Source organism: Chanodichthys erythropterus, chromosome 19 (assembly GCF_024489055.1).
Source record: "Chanodichthys erythropterus isolate Z2021 chromosome 19, ASM2448905v1, whole genome shotgun sequence".
NCBI classification, from domain to species: Eukaryota; Metazoa; Chordata; class Actinopteri; order Cypriniformes; family Xenocyprididae; genus Chanodichthys; species Chanodichthys erythropterus.
In genome coordinates, this window is record NC_090239.1 from 24,458,537 (window position 1) to 24,476,530 (window position 17,994).

The following is a 17,994-nucleotide window of genomic DNA, read 5'->3' on the forward strand; positions in this document are numbered from 1 at the left end:
GTGAAGCGGCACTAGAGAGCCGCATGGAGCAAGCGGCGGAGGCAGAGCCAAGGAGCAGGATGGTACCAGTGGCACTGACAGATTCAGAGAACTGGACAAAACCAGCGGAGGAGAAGGGACCATGAAATCAGGTGCGGACATCAGGAGAGGACATTTTCCAGATGGAACCGGATCATCCAGGTGGCCGGACTGACCAGCACGAAGGACGAAGACTCAAGGGTGGGGGCTTGGGAGGAGAATGAAACCACGGGCCACAGATCTATAAGGCAGAGGTCTGCTCCTGGCTCTGAGATGTATTGAGCAGCTTGCGTCCGCTCCGCGATGACCCAGGTTGACCCAGCAGATTCCATGAACGAGGAGTCTCCTTGCTGCAGCCTCCACCACCAGTATTCCAACAGTGGTCTGTCTTGGCAGGTGATAAGACAACATCAAGCTGGTAAGTCCATCTTCAAACTTTTTATTTGGTCGATCATTCTGTCACAAGTCTTAGAATCCAAAGAGACTTGAGAGAGGAAATCTTGCAAAATAGTCCTTTATTAGGAAACTAGAATACTCAGGAAGGTAGCAGGTAACAAATGCAGCTAACATTGACAATGACCGACAAAAAACTGAACCAAACAGGAAAACACCAGGGAAATTAGCTAATTAAATGACAACAGGTGAATGAAATGACTAATAAAACAAACTGAGAAACTAGGACAAGACAAACTAACTGAAACTAAACTGAAAGTCCATGAACATAACTTAATTACTGAAGTTCTTGTTATAAAGCAATTACATTCTTTTTAAATATCTATTTATTTCAAATATATTTAAATATAGATATTATAAACAATAACATCATTTTCTGTAAAGCTGTTTTGAAACAATACTATGAAAAATGCTATACAAATAAAATTAACTTGACTTAAGCTCTACTGAAACTTTGAATACACAAAGACTGTGCACTCATTTTACTATAAAATGCAACGTGCAATATGGCGGAACAAGTCCCGCCTTCTAAATAAAAGAGCCAATCGCTGATTGCTAAAGTCATTGCATCATTGCAGCTGCCATTAGGAGCTCCGGTTGTGTTTATGACTGCACATGCGCAATGGCTGGTCCAGCCAATGCAAAAACGCAGTTTTTTGGAATGATTTAAGCATTTCGAAAAAAATAAACTATGAGACAGTTGTCAGATTTCACTGGTGATTTCAAACATGAAATTTAATCGTAAGCTTGATGAAGAGCTTTGGAGAATTTGACGTTTCCCCGTTCAAAGAGACTGCATGACTGAAATAGCTGCCTGAGAGGCGTTTCAAAGATGGCTGCCGAGTGAAATGGCTTGCCTTAAAGGGACTTTGCCTCTACTCTCCGTTTGTCCTCATGTGTTTGTTTTTAGGCTTTTATAAAGGCCTCTTTCTTATGCCGTATCATAAGTTCAACACACCACAGAAAGCTGCTGCTCCCTGTGTTTACTTGTCGAACAAACAATATATCTATTCATCTCTCTCTCCTCCTCTCTGCGCTTTTAGGAAACCCTCAGTTGTCAGTATGGATGTAGAGAGATTGTAAAGCTAACCCAAAACAGCTTTTCCTATGGAGATACATGCAATATGGTATTACAGGCATGCACAGACCGAAATGCAGAATAAAAGACACACATTCAACATCTGCAAGCTTTAGCTCACATCTGGATGGCGGTCACAAACGTGCACACACATAGTGGAGTCCAGGTGCTTCAACGCTCACAATGCGGCTCTGATTCTCTGCGATGGCTAATAGATTCCATCTGGCAGTATGATGTGCACACTTGTTAGCTGGTTTCCTTCTCGCTCCCTCCCTCCCTGTCTGGCAGGATTCTCCCATTTAAACAGACTGTACCGAGAACATGGATATTAACATGTGCGTAAGAATTATCACAACAGCACATTCTTTGTGTGTAAGTGTGTGTAATTGGGAGAGACTGAGAGATCTCACAATACCAGTTTCATCCACTTGGTGACAGCATCACACAATACTGTCTGCAAAATTCAAGAAAGATCCAGTCATTACTAAACCGCAGAATATCAATCTGCATGTGCCCTTTTAAATAAATAATTCACCCCACAATTAATCTACTCATCATCATGTCCTTCTGGCCCCATATTAGTTTCTTTCTTGACAGAGAACAATGAAGCAGAGACCGATCTGTTCCAACAGTGTAAAACAAATCTAGAACCAATTTCGAATCAGTTGCTGCCTTGGCTGAACAAGCCATTTAAACTTTAAACTGACTTAAAAAATGGAGTTGAATCTTGTATAACTTTTAAGTTGCAGCAACACTTCAGTATATGGAACGCACATTCACTATTAACTATGACTTTTGACTCAAACTCATTATTTACTGATTATTAATAGTTAGTAAGGTAGTTGTTGTAGTGATTAAGTTTAGGATTAAGGGATGTAGAATATGGTCATGCAGAATAAGGCATTAGGGGGCGTATGACGATCGAGGAGAGAGAAAGAGCAAGAGGGAGAAAAATAAAAAAAAAACTGCAGATTTATGACTGGGCAAGTGCTTTAGGAACCCGTTTACATTAGAAAAGCTTTCCAGCGCTGGAGAGAGCTAAGCGGGAAGGCCTGAAAACAGACATGGAGGCTGCTTTGATTCCTCATCATGTAAGTAACACTGGGTTTTGATTGTCTGGAGCTGCTGTGCTGTTGGCGACTAACAGTGAACACTTTCTATTTACTCTTGTGTACTCTACATTCATTTTTTTGTGTTTCCTTGTTGTTCGTTCATCAACTGCGCCTTATTTTTTTCGTGATGCATTTTGTTGCGCGTCAGCTGTGATAAACAGACATCCAATCTCGCATGTTGTCATGACTTGTGTTGTTAGTTCATGTTAACTAATACAAATGTTAACAAATAAACCTTATTGCAAATTGTTACCAAAAACTTTGTATGGACAACTTTTATTATGCTTTTCCATTTGGTTATGGAAAACAGAAGCCGTTACATTCTGCTAAAATGTTGCAATTTTCCAAAGGAACTAATACATGTTGGAATGATATGGGGGTGAGTAAAAGTTTGAAAAATTTTGGTGAACTATCCTTTTAACTGTGTTTATGGCTTACCTGGCACTTTCAAACGTAGCTGATGGAGTTTTTCCAACTGCTCCAAAGCCCACGCCAACAGCCAAACCCTCTAAAAAACAGAAAACAAACACCTGGTCACACTTTACAGTCTTTCAATCACCAGGTTAAGAATGATCAGGACAGAATTCCAACAGGAGACAGAAATTTCATGCATTCCATTTATGGTCATCAAATGTCCTTTGCGATATTAGTAATTCAAACCATTGCCTTCGATCTAGTGAAACAGAGGATGCTTTTTAGCTGCCAAATTTTCATCCAAAGCAATTAGTCTTTTGCTAACTGCAAGAAGCAGCAATAAAACAGAACTGTGTCCTCAGTAAATGTCTAGTTCTTGGGTCACTGTGGCTTAGAAATGCATCTGCATCCCATACTGAAGGTACTCCCTGTTTTTTAAAAGAGAAAATAGCCATTAAAGGGATAGTTCAGCCAAAAAAATAAGAATTCTGGCATCATTTCATTTCACCCTCATGCTGTATGGAACAGAAAAGCAGATATTTTTCAGAGTGATTCAACTGTTTTTGTTCCATATAATCAAAAGCCGCGTTTCCACCGCAGGAACTTTCCCCAGGAACTAGGAACTTTGGGGTGTGTTTCGACCACAGGAAACAGGGTCTAAATGAAGTTCCGGGTATAAAAATTCCCCCTCAGAAAGTACCTGCTCACAGGGTAGTACTTTTTTAACTTTCAGGATAGGACTTGGGCTCTGAACATGCTGATTGGTTTTTTAAAGTCTGCTGTGGTGCATGCAGTAAGAGCTGTTTCCTATTTGAATCAACAATGGAGTTTAAAAAATAAGACAGATGGACTGACGATGAGGTTCAGGCTTTATTAACCTTATATGCAGAGGATGAAATCCAGCGGGAACTGGAAAGTTGTGAGTCCTATGTCACCGGACTATCTTCATGATACTTTAGACCACTATGGAAACGCAGCTAGCAATAGGTCTGGGGGAAAAAGAAAAAGTTCCTGCATTGGACAAATTGTTCCGGGTAATTTCAGTGGAAATGCAGCTATAGTCAATGGGGGTCCAATGTTGTTCAGATCCCAACATTCTGCAAAATGTCTTTCATACAGATCTGGGATGATATGGAAGTGAGTAAATGATGACGGAATGTTCACATTCTGTCCCTTTAAATATAAATGTGCCCTTAAAACTAAACATTAGGGTAGTTCCAGTACTTGATTATGATTGTCTGAACCGCATTCAAAGCCATTGTAAAATACTTTATAAACACATGCATGTGATCTCATAAGTATAATTGCACAGTAACACTTTACAAGATCCTGTTAGTTAACATAGTTAGCTAACATCAACTAACATTAGCAATACATTTGTTACAGTAGAAAAAATATATATAAATACATTTATAATAATGCATTGAAATACAATTATTTTGTGCTAAGTAAAGACATGTACATATTTACCCAGCAATTGTACTTTTAAACTGGTATACTTAAAATCTGGAACAATTAATTTTGTATTTAATGCACTTTAATTGTGCGGAAGTAGTGCTGAGATCCAACTAAACGTACTGAAGTAATGTAAAAAGTATATCTTGCATTTAAAGACTGATATTATATCATACAATCCTTATAGTGATATTAAAACACTTTTTAGGCACAATATTAAGAAATGTGCAATAAAGAAATACTCCAAATAAAGTTTAATTATAATTTTACATCAGAAGGCTAAGTATTTTAAATGTATTTTAAATAGATTTTGGTATACTGGTTACTAGGGTATTTATTCATCTTTGTTAATGTTAGTTAATACAAATACAATTGTTAGTTCATGTTAGCAGGTCCGTTTCACTAATGACCCTTATATTAAATTCATAATGTCAGTTAATTTTCAATTTCTAAATGCGTTTCCTGTTTACTCTCAATTCTCAATTTCCTGTTATCTGCAAGGCTCTCATTTTCATCTGTGTAGCCAGTAGCGGATTTGTCTTGATCTCATGGGCTTTGTACTGGTATTTGAGTTTAGATTTCAAACATCTTATATGGCATTGAGACAGTTGCGCTTTTTCAGTCCAGAAGCACCTCAGCCATCTGATAAGCTGACATCCAATCAAAGCCCCCATTCTGAAGTCCAATTCAATTTCACATCATCCACTGGTGCTCCTGACTCCCTCACACTCCTGCAGTGACACAAACCTCTGCACAGATCTCTGTGTGTGTGTGTGTGTGTGTGTGTGTGTGTGTGTGTGTGTGTGTGTGTGTGTGTGTGTGTGTGTGTGTGTGTGTGTGTGTGTGTGTGTGTGTGTGTGTGTGTGTGTGTGTGTGTGTGTGTGTGTGTGTGTGTGTGTGTGTGTGTGTGTGTGTGTGTGTGTGCGCCATGTGTTTATGTAAATATGTTCATTCAAAGCAATCACTCAGATTAATCAGGTCAATCTTATCTTTAGCCAGGAAAACTCATTCTGGGCTCAGAGGAAATGAAGGATATGTAAATGCATTCGATATCAAATCAACATGGCATTAAATCTGAAGCAAAACACTCCTGCTGCGGTTAAAGTGACAGTTCAAAGTTGTCTTTCAAAACCTAAATGCACATCAGCAAAGCATTTAATGCAATCAACTGCAGTTAATGCAATATTTAAACATGTGGATCATCTTTGATGCAACCGGTTGAGTCAAAATGTGAAACAGAAAAGGGGATGGGGAGCTTTTCCTCCCTTTATTTTTCTGAAGTTAAGCACTTTATTTGAACATGCAGATTTTTCACATTTGATTTATTCTCTTATTTTGAGAGATGTAGCTCCACTTTTATTTAGTTAATGAGAGAACATTATACATATCTACAATCATGCATATGTGTTCAGTTCTCTGTTACATGATAATAAATACTGTAAAAAATTTTACTGAATTTGATTTGACAGTCAGGTATTGATTACATGCAGATGTTGATACAACTACTAGACTACTTAAATTTATATCAAATTAACTAGTTAGACATTATAATCTTCCGGACCTTTGCTTCAAGAAATTTTCTCTAACTGGACCTCTTTAAATTTAAATTGAATACCCCTGCTCTAGGAGGAGATACAATCCAAATCTTGGCTCAGAAGAATAATAATAAGTTTAAATAGTAGATCAGTATGTTGGCTCTGTCAAGCCAACATAATAAAATATCACAATATTCTTGTGTTTACTGTATAATAATAATTTTTATTATTATAAATTTAAAAAATATGTTTATACAGTATTTATTAATTTTCATTTATTAGTTCTAGTTTATTTAGTTATAGCTATTTTAGTACTACAACTTAAAGTGAAAGAGAAATGTTGACTTGAAAACTAGCAAATAAAATAAAATGAAAAAATAATAAAAATAAAAAATAAAATTAAAATTAAAATTAATTTTATTAAATTAAATTAATTTAAAAAATAATTTTACTTATTTACATAAAATTAAAATTAAATAAAACAAAAAATAATAAAATAAAATAAAATATATATTTCTTTTTATTTCAGTTAATGTGTATTTTATTTCAGTTAATGTGTATTTTATTTCATTTTATTTTATTTCATTTTATTTCATTTTATTATTTTATTTTATTTTATTTTATTTCAGGGAACAATTTTTTATGCTTTTACTTTTAGTCAACAGCATTATGCATCTTCAAATGTTCTCTTTTCTGTGTTACACATACACAATAACAGAATATGGCTTAGTTCAACTTAACACACTTTACTAAATTAATTCCCCAGATTTGCCCAACAAACATAAAAAAATAGGACTATTCTTATGATTCACCTAACCTGCTTTAGTCTTTCCTCTGCTTTTTTACTCTGCCCACATGAGATCTGATGAGAGATCAAATTTCCTGGTGGCCAAATAGTTTTAATTCTGCATTTGGACCAGTTTTAATGACCATTGTCATTAGGACCCACTGCAGTGCTGACGTCAAGAAGTAGCACAGTCAGATTCTGGTTTAAAATACACCTCAGGCGAAAACTGGAGGTGAACACACATCAACACATGCATGTTATCCACAGCTGCTTTGAAATGTGAAATATCTGTGAGACTAAACACTCTCTCTCACGCTGAGACGTATTGTGCATGCAGTGTAATCACATCGAGAGATTCATTACAAGTGTCCCCTCAAGCTGCTCCAGATCTACACTCCACCTCCATCCATAAAACATGATCCTCCCTCTCTCACCCTGCAGCGCATCACTCTTCACTACAGAGAAATGAAGGCATCTTATCTCTCTACATCCAAATAACACCACCTACAAGAGCCGCAAGGAGGGCCAAATCTCCATCACAAAACAGGCATTTTCTTGACTTGAAATGCTAGTGTGCTAGACTTAAAAAATAATTAATAATGTTTTTTTTTCTGCTTTTCTGAAGGAGGGGCTCCATAGATACAGGAAATAAAACAGGGGTGTGTTTCCCGTACAACGATGTAACTCACTGCATCTTTGATGAAATCCACTAGCTAGTCACGACCATTTCCCGAAACAGTACTGTCGCAAATTTGTCTCTCAATCACGTTGGTGAATGACGTCACGCAGGTGGACGAATCCGTTTGAGATTGAATTAATGCTAGATTTTTTGCTATAAATTACAGACATGGCATCTGAGGACTAATTCTTATTTTTCTCAGTTATTTTGCTTTCATTCTAGAGTATGTAGACTAAAAATGATGCTTTAAAACTCTTGACAAACTAAAAGATGTAAATGACATTTGCATATACACTACTGTTCAAAAGTTTGGGATCGGTAAGATTTTTAATGTCTTTAAAAGAAGTTTTGTCTGCTCACCAAGGCTGCATTTATTTGATTAAAAATACAGTAAAATCAGTAATATTGTGAAATATTATTACAATTTAAAATAACTGTTTTCTATTGGAATATATTTTAAAATGGAATTTATATCCTGTGATCAAAGCTGAATTTACAGCATCATTACTCCAGTCTTCAGTGTCACATGATCCTTCAGAAATCATTCTAATATGCTGATTTTCTGCTCAAGAAACATTTATTGTGTACAGATGTACAAAATTTTGCGTACAGTATTTTTTTTTTTTCAGGATTCTTATAGAAAGTTCAAAAGAACAGCATTTATTTGAAATATAATCTTTTGTTACATTTTAAATTTAATTTACTGTCACTTTTGATCGATTTAATGCATCCTTGTTGAAAACAAACAAACAAACAAACTATTAATGTCTTTAAATTCTTCTCAAAAAAATGAAAATAAAAATTCTTACTGACCCCAAACTTTTAAACGGTAGTGTATAATGTTACAAAAGCTTTGTATTTCAGATAAATGCTGTTCTTTTGAACTTTCTATTCATCAAGGAATCCTGAAAAAAATAAGTATATAACTGTTTTTAACATTGATAATAATAATAAATGTTTCTTGAGCAGTAAATCAGCATATTGGAATGATTTCTGAAGGATCATGTGACACTGAAGACTGGAGAAATGATGCTGAAAATTCAGCTTTTCCAACACAGAAATAAATTACATTTGATATTATATTCCAATAGAAAACAGTTATTTTAAATTGTAATAATATTTCACAATATTGCTGTTTTTACTGTATTTTTAATTAAATAAATGCAATCTTGGTGAGCAGACAAAACTTCTTATAAAAATATTAAAAATATTACCGATCCCAAACATTTGAACGGTAGTGTATATGAAATAAAATATATAGATTGTACTGAATGTCATTTTTCTCAAGACAGGGATTTATTAAAGGGATAGTTCACTCAAAAATTTAGATGATTTACTCACCTTCAAGCCATCCTATATGTAACTATCTTCTTTCGGACAAACACAATTGGAGTTATATTAAAATAAATATCCTGACTCTTCCAAGCTTTATAACAGTAGTGAATGAAGCTCATGATTTTGAAGCCAAAAAAAGTGCTGTCAGATCTGGTTCTGTGTTTTGTGCTCTGTGAGACTTTTATGCTTAATTTTCTCTGTGCTTAGTTTCTATGTCCTGTTTCCTTTGTAGTTTTCTCCGTTTTCATCAGTCTGCTCCAGCTGTGTCAGTTTTCCTTGTTTAGCTTGTTAACCCCTGTGTAAACAAAGCCCTTGTATTCTCTGGTGTTTTTTTCACAATGTTATTTTGTTCCTGATTTATGTTATGATTGTTTATTTTCATTAAAATCTCCCTGCATTTGGATTCTCGCCTCTGCCTGCCATCTTTGTTCGCTCCGTTCCTTGACAAGTGCATCCATCCATCATAAAAGTAATCCATACGGCTCCAGGGGGTTAATAAAGGCCTTCTGAAGCGAAGCGATGGGTTTTTGTAAGAAAAATATCCACTTTTAAAACCTTATTAACTATAATAACTAGCTTCCAGCAGATGGTCGTTCGCATCAATTTATAGCGGAAGAGTAACCTCTGATCCGACACATGACGCTATTTTGAACGTGGAAGTGTGGATTTGTTGCACAGCCCTATTTGTTTAAACCGCAAGAGGAGTCTAAGCTTATGATACTCCTACATCTTTCGTCATACATCGCGTCAGGGGTATGCTGTGGTACATTTTCCCCTACGCACCTGACTTAAAGGGTTAGTTCACCCTCATGTCGTTCCAAACCCGTAAGACCTCCGTTCATCTTCTGAACACAGTTTAAGATATTTTAGATTTAGTCCGACAGCTTTCTGTCCCTCCATTGAAGATGTATGTACGGTATACTGTCCATGTCCAGAAAGGTAATAAAAACATCAATCAAAGTAGTCCGTGTGACATCAGTGGGTTAGTTCAGAGCGCCCTCCGGCTGCAAGTATGAATTGAAAACACAGTATCCAGCGCTCATAGTGATGACAATAAATCCTGAATAAATATTACTCCTCTGTATAAAAAATAGTCATAAACATATAAGAATCCATCAATATTTCTCCAAATGTGCATGCTTTTAAGATAAAAGCCTATATGAAATGCCATCGAGGTAACATAATTGTTCAGACACTTTGCATCACAGAAACACATTATATTTTAAAGAATATAATAGAATACCATTATTTTAAATTGTAATAATATTTCACAGTATTGCTGTTTTTTCTGTATATTTGATTTACAACATGATGAGCTGAGACATGATCACAGAGGGTTTTTTCACAGCCTACCGGTCTGAAAGAGCTCATTATTATGCAACTCATTAGAGGTCTTTTATGCGATTCTTTTGTCTTCTCAGGTGAGAATCACCCATTATTCATGATGATTCACGCCTCCATGCATACTGTGTTTCTTGACCAAAGATGTTTTAGAAAATTTAAATCTCTCTATTGTTTTATATGAAGGAGTAGGAAGGATAATTTTTTACATCATTCTGAAGCAAAAACTCTAGTCTACAACCTCCAATACCCAGAAGTCTTGAGAACACATATATAATATTTTTTTTTTTTTGGCCGTATTTCAGTGACTTAAGTTTTTTGTTTTTTCAATAACAACGCATAAACATTATTCCTTCAAAAATACAAACATGTACATACATGTTTCTCACATATTATGGTAGCCTAGTTTGTGCTGAATACAGTGTAATGACACTTTTTCCATTAATATGTTTATGAACAACTGAAAAAAGCACAAATGTCAGGGCATGTCAAAACTTGACATGACAAAAGGCCCCAAATCAGCCTCAGACTCCAGAGGGTTAATGACATAATTTTCATTTTTGGGTGAACTATCCCTTTAAGTTTACCTGGGGTGTCTCCTAATTGACACCCGAGCGTCTACTGGCGGCACTCAATAATATACCTGATCTTCCGGAGCGTCTCCTAATCGACACCCAATAATATTTCGGTCGACGTCTTGACCCTAGTGCTCCCTAACTTGCTGTGCAGCAATAACCAGATAGACTCCAGACTATGCCTTTGAATATGCTTTATTCACGGCCTGAGGACCTCGTATCAATCAAAGAGAATCCCACCAGCAAGAAGAATACAACAGTTTATATAGGATAGGAGCATGGTAAAGCATGAAATATGATTGGTTCTTCATATGTCGAACCCTCATGTTACTAAGCAAGATCTCCCCAAATCATGTGTTTATTAGTTTGTTGGTAACTCTATATCATTATATTAAGATAGTTACCTAACTGTCCCTAAGTGTCATTTCCACTTTTCTTATATTTGGACATGATTCAGACACACACTGACTTAGGCTCATGCAAGGATTGAGGACATTTAGGTTTCAAAAGCATATAAATGTTATTCCTGCAAGGAAAAAGAAATGTTAGATATGATTAATTAAAAAATTCCATCACAATGCGTACGGCTCTCTGCCAGAAGTTAGTCATTTTTGGTTTATAATATGGATATTTTTCTTACAAAAACTCATCGCTTCATTTCAGAAGGCCTTTATTAACCCCCTGGAGCCAATGACTCTCATTTGAAATATGTAATGACGATTTCAATGAGTATTGCAGTCTATTCAGCAAAATCTGAGGCCAGATGTATGTCTGGAATATTTGTGCTCAATAAAATGCGACAGCATATCTCAGTCCACAGATCTTGTCCTGCTCTCTGAGATTAGTCAGTCAAAGTGATTCAGCACAGTCTTGATGTTTAATTGATTTTAATAAGTGAGTCAGGCACATCATTAATGGACAAATTGTGCTTTATGTCTTTGCCTCAGGGACTCTGGGCTCCCATCACAATAAATGAACCAAAAGAAGCATAGACACTTTTATCTTCCTCTGCAGTGCATAGATTTGTTGAAAGACATTTTTACCAATTCAAGGTGTGATTTTACACCATGGTTACCTTTGATGCTTACTCATAATCATTATATATCATAATGTTTGTTTTTATAACAGTATTCAACATGGATGATGAAAGTGATGATGCACATCTTTTGCTTTATCTTTCATTGCATTGAACAGATGTGTAACTCAAAACACAATAGTATATACTTTCTATATTCCTGTTTTATGATTTAAATGATAATTTATGCAGTGCTAAATGTTTAATCTTCAAGGCATCTACAATTTGTTATACTAGCAATAAAATCTTTTTAGGGGAATGCAATTCATTTCGATTTTGGCTTCCAACAATTATGACAATCGAGATAAAACCAGAGGTGCTCTTTCACTCCTCGAAAGCCCAAACTTGACCTGCAAATAATTTAGGGCTGTCAAATGATTAATCACGATTAATCGCATACAAAATAAAAGTCTGAGTTTGTATATTATATGTGTGAGTAATGTGTGTAATTAATATGTATATATAAATACACACAAATTAATGTATATATTTAAGAGAAAAATGTTATTTATTTACAAAAAATGTATTTATATATAATATAAATTATATAAAAATATAAATAAATACATATACTTGTAAATATTTCTCAAATATATACATGGATGTGTTGGTATTTATATATACATAATAATTACACACAGTACACCCACATGTATTAGGCAAACTCAAACTTTTATTTTGCATGCGATTAAGCGTGATTAATTGTTTGACAGCCCTAAAATAATTAAAATCATGTAACAAGACTTTTGTAAAATGAGATGTGCTTGATATTAAAAAGAGTTATTGAAAGCACAAAAGAGAACTTGTGGTGTTCCTCAGGCACGCTCAGAGATTGAGCAGAAAACGGACAAGCAAGTGAACTTTGAGCTTCTGGTCGCGTCTGAACAGTCAAATACACAAAAACATCGAAAAATTCCAGGTTTGGCGAGTATTCACATGAACCCAGTCAGTTATGTGTTAAGTGAACATAAACAGTTGAGAGCAAATGGAGTGTTTAACTATATTTGATCAGTGGATTAGTCTTAAAGTGACAGCAGCCTAATAAACCTGCAGCTTTCAGTCATTAAAGGTGAAGTAAGTCATTTTTCAAAAACACTGTTTGGAAGTTAGCTTAATGAGCAGAATCTTGGGACATGTGGTCTTCACCTCAACGGTCGGTGGAAAAGAATTACGATAGGACTCGGGAAGAAATCATGTTCATGGATGCGATTATTAACGTTACTGTAGTATGACGCAGAGCAGGAGCGAGAGTTGTGGAGCTGAACGAGGAGCTGGAGCGATTGATCAACACACACCTCACGAGCAGCGGGACTTTTATTATGACACAGTCGCCGGCGCCGCTTCCGCTTTTCCGGTCATGAGTATGAGGTAACGCATCTCTGTTTATCATATTAGTTACATTTGAGAGTGTTGAAAATGATGTTATAACGTTACTCTGTGCGTTCGCTCGCCGGCTGCTGTGAGACACTGTTAAGGCCTTTGCACAATGAGTCCGAAATTTTCTCATGTGTTTTCCCATTCGTAAAACTAAAAATTCGTCACGCACAGAGACCTTGCACACTGAGTCCGATGCGTATTAATGAATGCATTGCGAAAAAAATAAATAAATCGCAAAACAATATAAAATGAAGTCTTCAAGCAGTGAGCATGATTTAGCTGTCCTCGCTCTCCTTAAAAAGAGGAAATATTGGGTCCATCCAATTTCGAGATTGCACAGAGAGAAAGGAGAGATCCACCTCATCAAGGAGCTGCGTGATTATCTTGCGCAATTCAAAGTTTACTTCAGGATGTCAGTGGCTCAGTTTGATGCTTTGCTACTGGCACAATCTGACTTTATATTCTGTATCTTTGTATTCTGCACATTGTTTGTCATTCAGTGCTGCTGTTTTGTGCTGCAGACAACGTGGATAAACTTGTCAGATTCATTCTGGATTTTTGCGTTTGCCTACAGTGGCTCTGAATTGTCAAAACGCCTCTCAAAATGCCTGCCACGGATGCGAAAAACGCAGAAAAACAAACCTGATCCGAATATTTTTTTGACGGACGAAAGTTTCGGAGGCAGTCTGCAAATGTGACTGACGTAATGTGAGGTCGAATTTATTTTTTAACATTTCGGACTCAGTGTGCAAAGGCCTTTACACACTGCAGTAAGATAGATCGATTTTACAAGATCATATTAAATATTGGATGTCTTGTGTTGATAAATGGCATGCAATTAATTTTAAAACATATTGTATGATGGAAAATTCTGTATTACTGTTACTAAAAATAAAGCTGCATCTCATTATGCTATGTTAGCTACTTCACAAAATAGTGTTTTTCTCTGAGGCGTGGTAAAGCATGGTACTCGCTATTGATTTAATTGATTTAAACAATAAGACTAAATGTGTTGAGCTATAAACAATAATTAGTTTTCTGCCTATAAATATATTAAAACAGTTGCCTATTAACACATGTAAATATTAAAGAGTCTTTGGTGTTTCCATAGTTTCTACAAAATAAAACCGGAAACCGAGGGTAACACAGAGCCTTGGCTAAAATTGCAATTTTCTCTCAATTTACAAATAGTTGGAAACATTTGGGATATTGTAAGTATTCAAGTGAACAAAATATATAACTATGGTCTAGTGGTTTTTGGATATTTTACTGCAAAATTCTTACATATTGCACCTTGAACCCACCTTTACTGTTAATCAAACAACAAAAGACAAAGAGAAAATCACTCACTGCTCTTGACTGAACCACTTCTGTAGCCTTATTAAGAATCAAAGCAGGTTTAATTCTTACAGTGAATACTATGCTGTGTTTTATTTTTACATTTGATTATGCAATTTCTGTAATAGGCTGTAAAAAAAAAAAAAAAAAAACTTAAAGCACTCTTAGTTTTTTCTATTGTATTTAACCTATTATTTGTACTTTGCTTTTTTACTTGCATTGGTTAGCCTATTCTGTCGTGGTGTCGAAATTTGTTTCTAGAATTGAGAAGTTAAGCAGGTATCTAAAATGATTTAGATGTCACAGCAACCTTATTTCCAGAAAATACATACTTGATATATATCGCTATTGTAAAATAAATTACTCATTAAAGGTTTTGTTTATATGGCCCCCTCATAATTGTGTTAAATAATCGTGATTATGATTTTTCCCCATGATCGAGTATACTGTAAAAAATAATATTTGGTTTTAAAAAAAAGTTACCTGGTTGCCTTAAAATTTTGAGTTCATTGAAATTAAAAATTTTATTTAATAAAATTAAGGCGATTGATTTTATTAACATAAATTCAAAAAATCTGAAACACATTAATTACTGAAGCCGATTTGACAAAAGAAAAACTACACTTACAATGTGGCCATATGCCACTGCCACATGTCTGCAGAATATATGACACTATAATGTCTAGCTGTCATTGGACAAAAACAAGATTCAATCGATGGGCAAGATCAATATGAGGAATTAAAAAGTCTCTTTCACACACTGAACACAATAACAGTGTCTGGTAATCAAATACACACAGACTGTCACAGGACAGAAGATTTCAAGTGTGCATATGTGTGTTTAATTGAGTTTTGCGATGCACAGTCATGCTAGTGGCTTCATGCATGCATACTAGGAGATTAGAAAGCACACTTGATTATACACAAGAGACATGACTGACAATAACTGACCAATTTATGACCAATTTACCTGTGTTCATCTCTGACAGCAAACCAGTGGGGAAAAGAGAAGAGGCCAAAAGAGCAAATATAATTTTCTTTTCCTGGGTGTAATCTATATATTGAATCAGGGTTGGTTCGCTTTCAAAGGACCATCTGTTTGCTTCTTTCTGATTAGTTGTAGTAAAGGTATTTTATGCTTTACTCAATGTGTTGAACATTCTCAAAAAGCGCGGTTCTAACAAAACCTCCAGCCAAATTAAATGATGCTGACCATATTTCACAAGGTAATTCAATGTGTTTAGTAGCACTTAACTTAATGAACTGCAGGCACAAATGAAAATCAACCAAAGGGCAAAGAAACAACATGCACACACACACACACACACACACACACACACACACACACACACACACACACACACACACACTTAAGACCACTGATCTTCATGCTTAAATTAATAATATATGTAGCAATGAATGTCAATGGATTCTTTATGTACAGTCAAACCAAAATTTATTCAGACACCTTGAACATTTCATTCATTAATAGAGTTCTATTAATACTATTCACAATAAATGGTAATAAAATATGACAAGATCTCAGAGTTAAACTGTGTCAGAAAAAAATCATTTTAAGGTCAAAGTGTCTGAATAATTTTTGGTTACTAATTTTGATCAATTTTACTGGTAGTCCACTGTATGAAGAATTTTTTAAATATAGTGTCCTGCACCCACTAGTAAAAATATATAAAAATATTTTTAAAAATCTCTGAATAAATTTTGGTTTGACTGTATGTTATTAGACTATGTCATTCCCACACGCCCTCTATGAACCTCATAACATGCTGTGTGTGTGTGTGTGGGGGGGGGGGGGGGGGGATAACATTAATAAAAAAATTTTTTTCACCAAAACACATTGCCCACAATTATTAACACCCCTAGAATTTTTTATGAGTAAAATATCTCTGAAGTATATTCCCATTCATATTTAATTTTTTTTAGCTCACCGGGGTGATCATGAAAATGAAATTGGCCAGCCATGACTTCCTGTTCCACAGGAGTATAAACATGAGGAAACACAAAGGCCAAATTCCCTTAATCATTCATCACAATGAGAAAAAACAAAGAATATAGTTCTGATGTGCAGCAAATGATTGTCGAGCTTCACAAAATAGAAAGTGGCTGTAAGAAAACAGCTGAAGCATTGAAAATCCCCATTTCCACCATCAGGGCAATAATTGAGAAGTTCCAATCAACTAAAGATGTTAAAAATCTGCCTGAAAGAAGACATGTGTCTAAATCGTCCTAATGCGTGGTGAGGAGGAAAGTTTGAGTGGCCAAAGACTCTCCAAGGATCACAGCTGGAGAATTGCAGAGATTAGTTGAGTCTTGAGTCTCAGAAAGCCTAAAAAAAAATTATCAAAAGCACCTACATCCCCACAAGTTGTTCGGGAGGATTTCAAGAAAAATCCTCTGCTCTCATCCAGAAACAATCTCCAGCATATTCAGTTGTCAGACAAGACTGGAACTTCAAACAGGACGAGCTTCTGTGGTCAGATGAAACTGAAACAAGAGCTTCTTGGCAGCAAACCCACCAGATGGGTTTGGTGCACACATGGATAAAAAGTACCCCATGTCCACGGTTAAATATACTGCTGGATCTATAATGTTGTGGGCCTATTTTTGTGCTGGAGGTCTTGGACAACTTGTTCAGATATATCGTATCATGGATTCTATCAAATACCAACAGATAAAAAATCAAAACCTGACCACTTCTGCTAGAAATCTTATAAAGGGCTGTGGTTGGATCATCCGTCGGGACAATGATCCAAAACAAACATCAAAACCAGCACAAAAATGGGTCACTGAGCACAAAATGAAGCTTCTGCCATGGTCTTCCCAGTTCCCTGACCTGAACCCTAAAGAAAATGAGTGGAGTGAACTGAAGAGAAGAAGCACCAACATGGCGCTGGAATCTGAAGGATCTGGAGAGATTCTGTATGAAGGAATGATCTCTGATCTCTTCTCAGGTGTTCTCCAAACTCATCAGGCATTATAGAAGAAGACTCAGAGCTGTTATCTTGGCAAAAGGAAGTTGCAAAAAGAATTGAATAAAAGGGTGCTAATAATTGTGGGCAATGTGTTTTGGAGAAAAACATTTATTTCATAATGTTATTTCCCCCCCACTTTCAATTCTTTTCCTTCAATGAAAGGTTAGATTTTTGCTCATTTTATAAATTAAAGATCAAAAGGATAAACAATGCAGATTTATTTTTGGAGTCATCTTTGATCATATTTATGAAGGGGTCTAATAATTCTGGCCACAACTGTATTTATTAGACTTCAGAAACTTATTATGTGAAAAAATAACTATGGTTCCAAAACTGACAGTAAGGAGATGTATATTCTTAAAAAAGACTAATAAATGCTGTTTCTATTTATTAAAGAATCCTGGAGGGGAAAAAAAAAATGTATCATGA

At 35.6% G+C, this 17,994-nt stretch overlaps 1 protein-coding gene across 3 annotated transcripts in view; it reads right to left on the minus strand.

Annotated features, from left to right (window-relative positions):
* LOC137007355 (zinc transporter ZIP11-like) overlaps window positions 1-17,994 on the minus strand; it is a 169,425-nt gene that overhangs the window by 18,715 nt on the left and 132,716 nt on the right. For all 3 annotated transcript variants that reach the window (XM_067368732.1, XM_067368730.1, XM_067368731.1), the window contains exon 7: window positions 3,100-3,169. In XM_067368732.1, coding sequence (XP_067224833.1) covers window positions 3,100-3,169 — 70 coding nt within the window. The remainder of the gene's footprint in view (window positions 1-3,099; window positions 3,170-17,994) is intronic.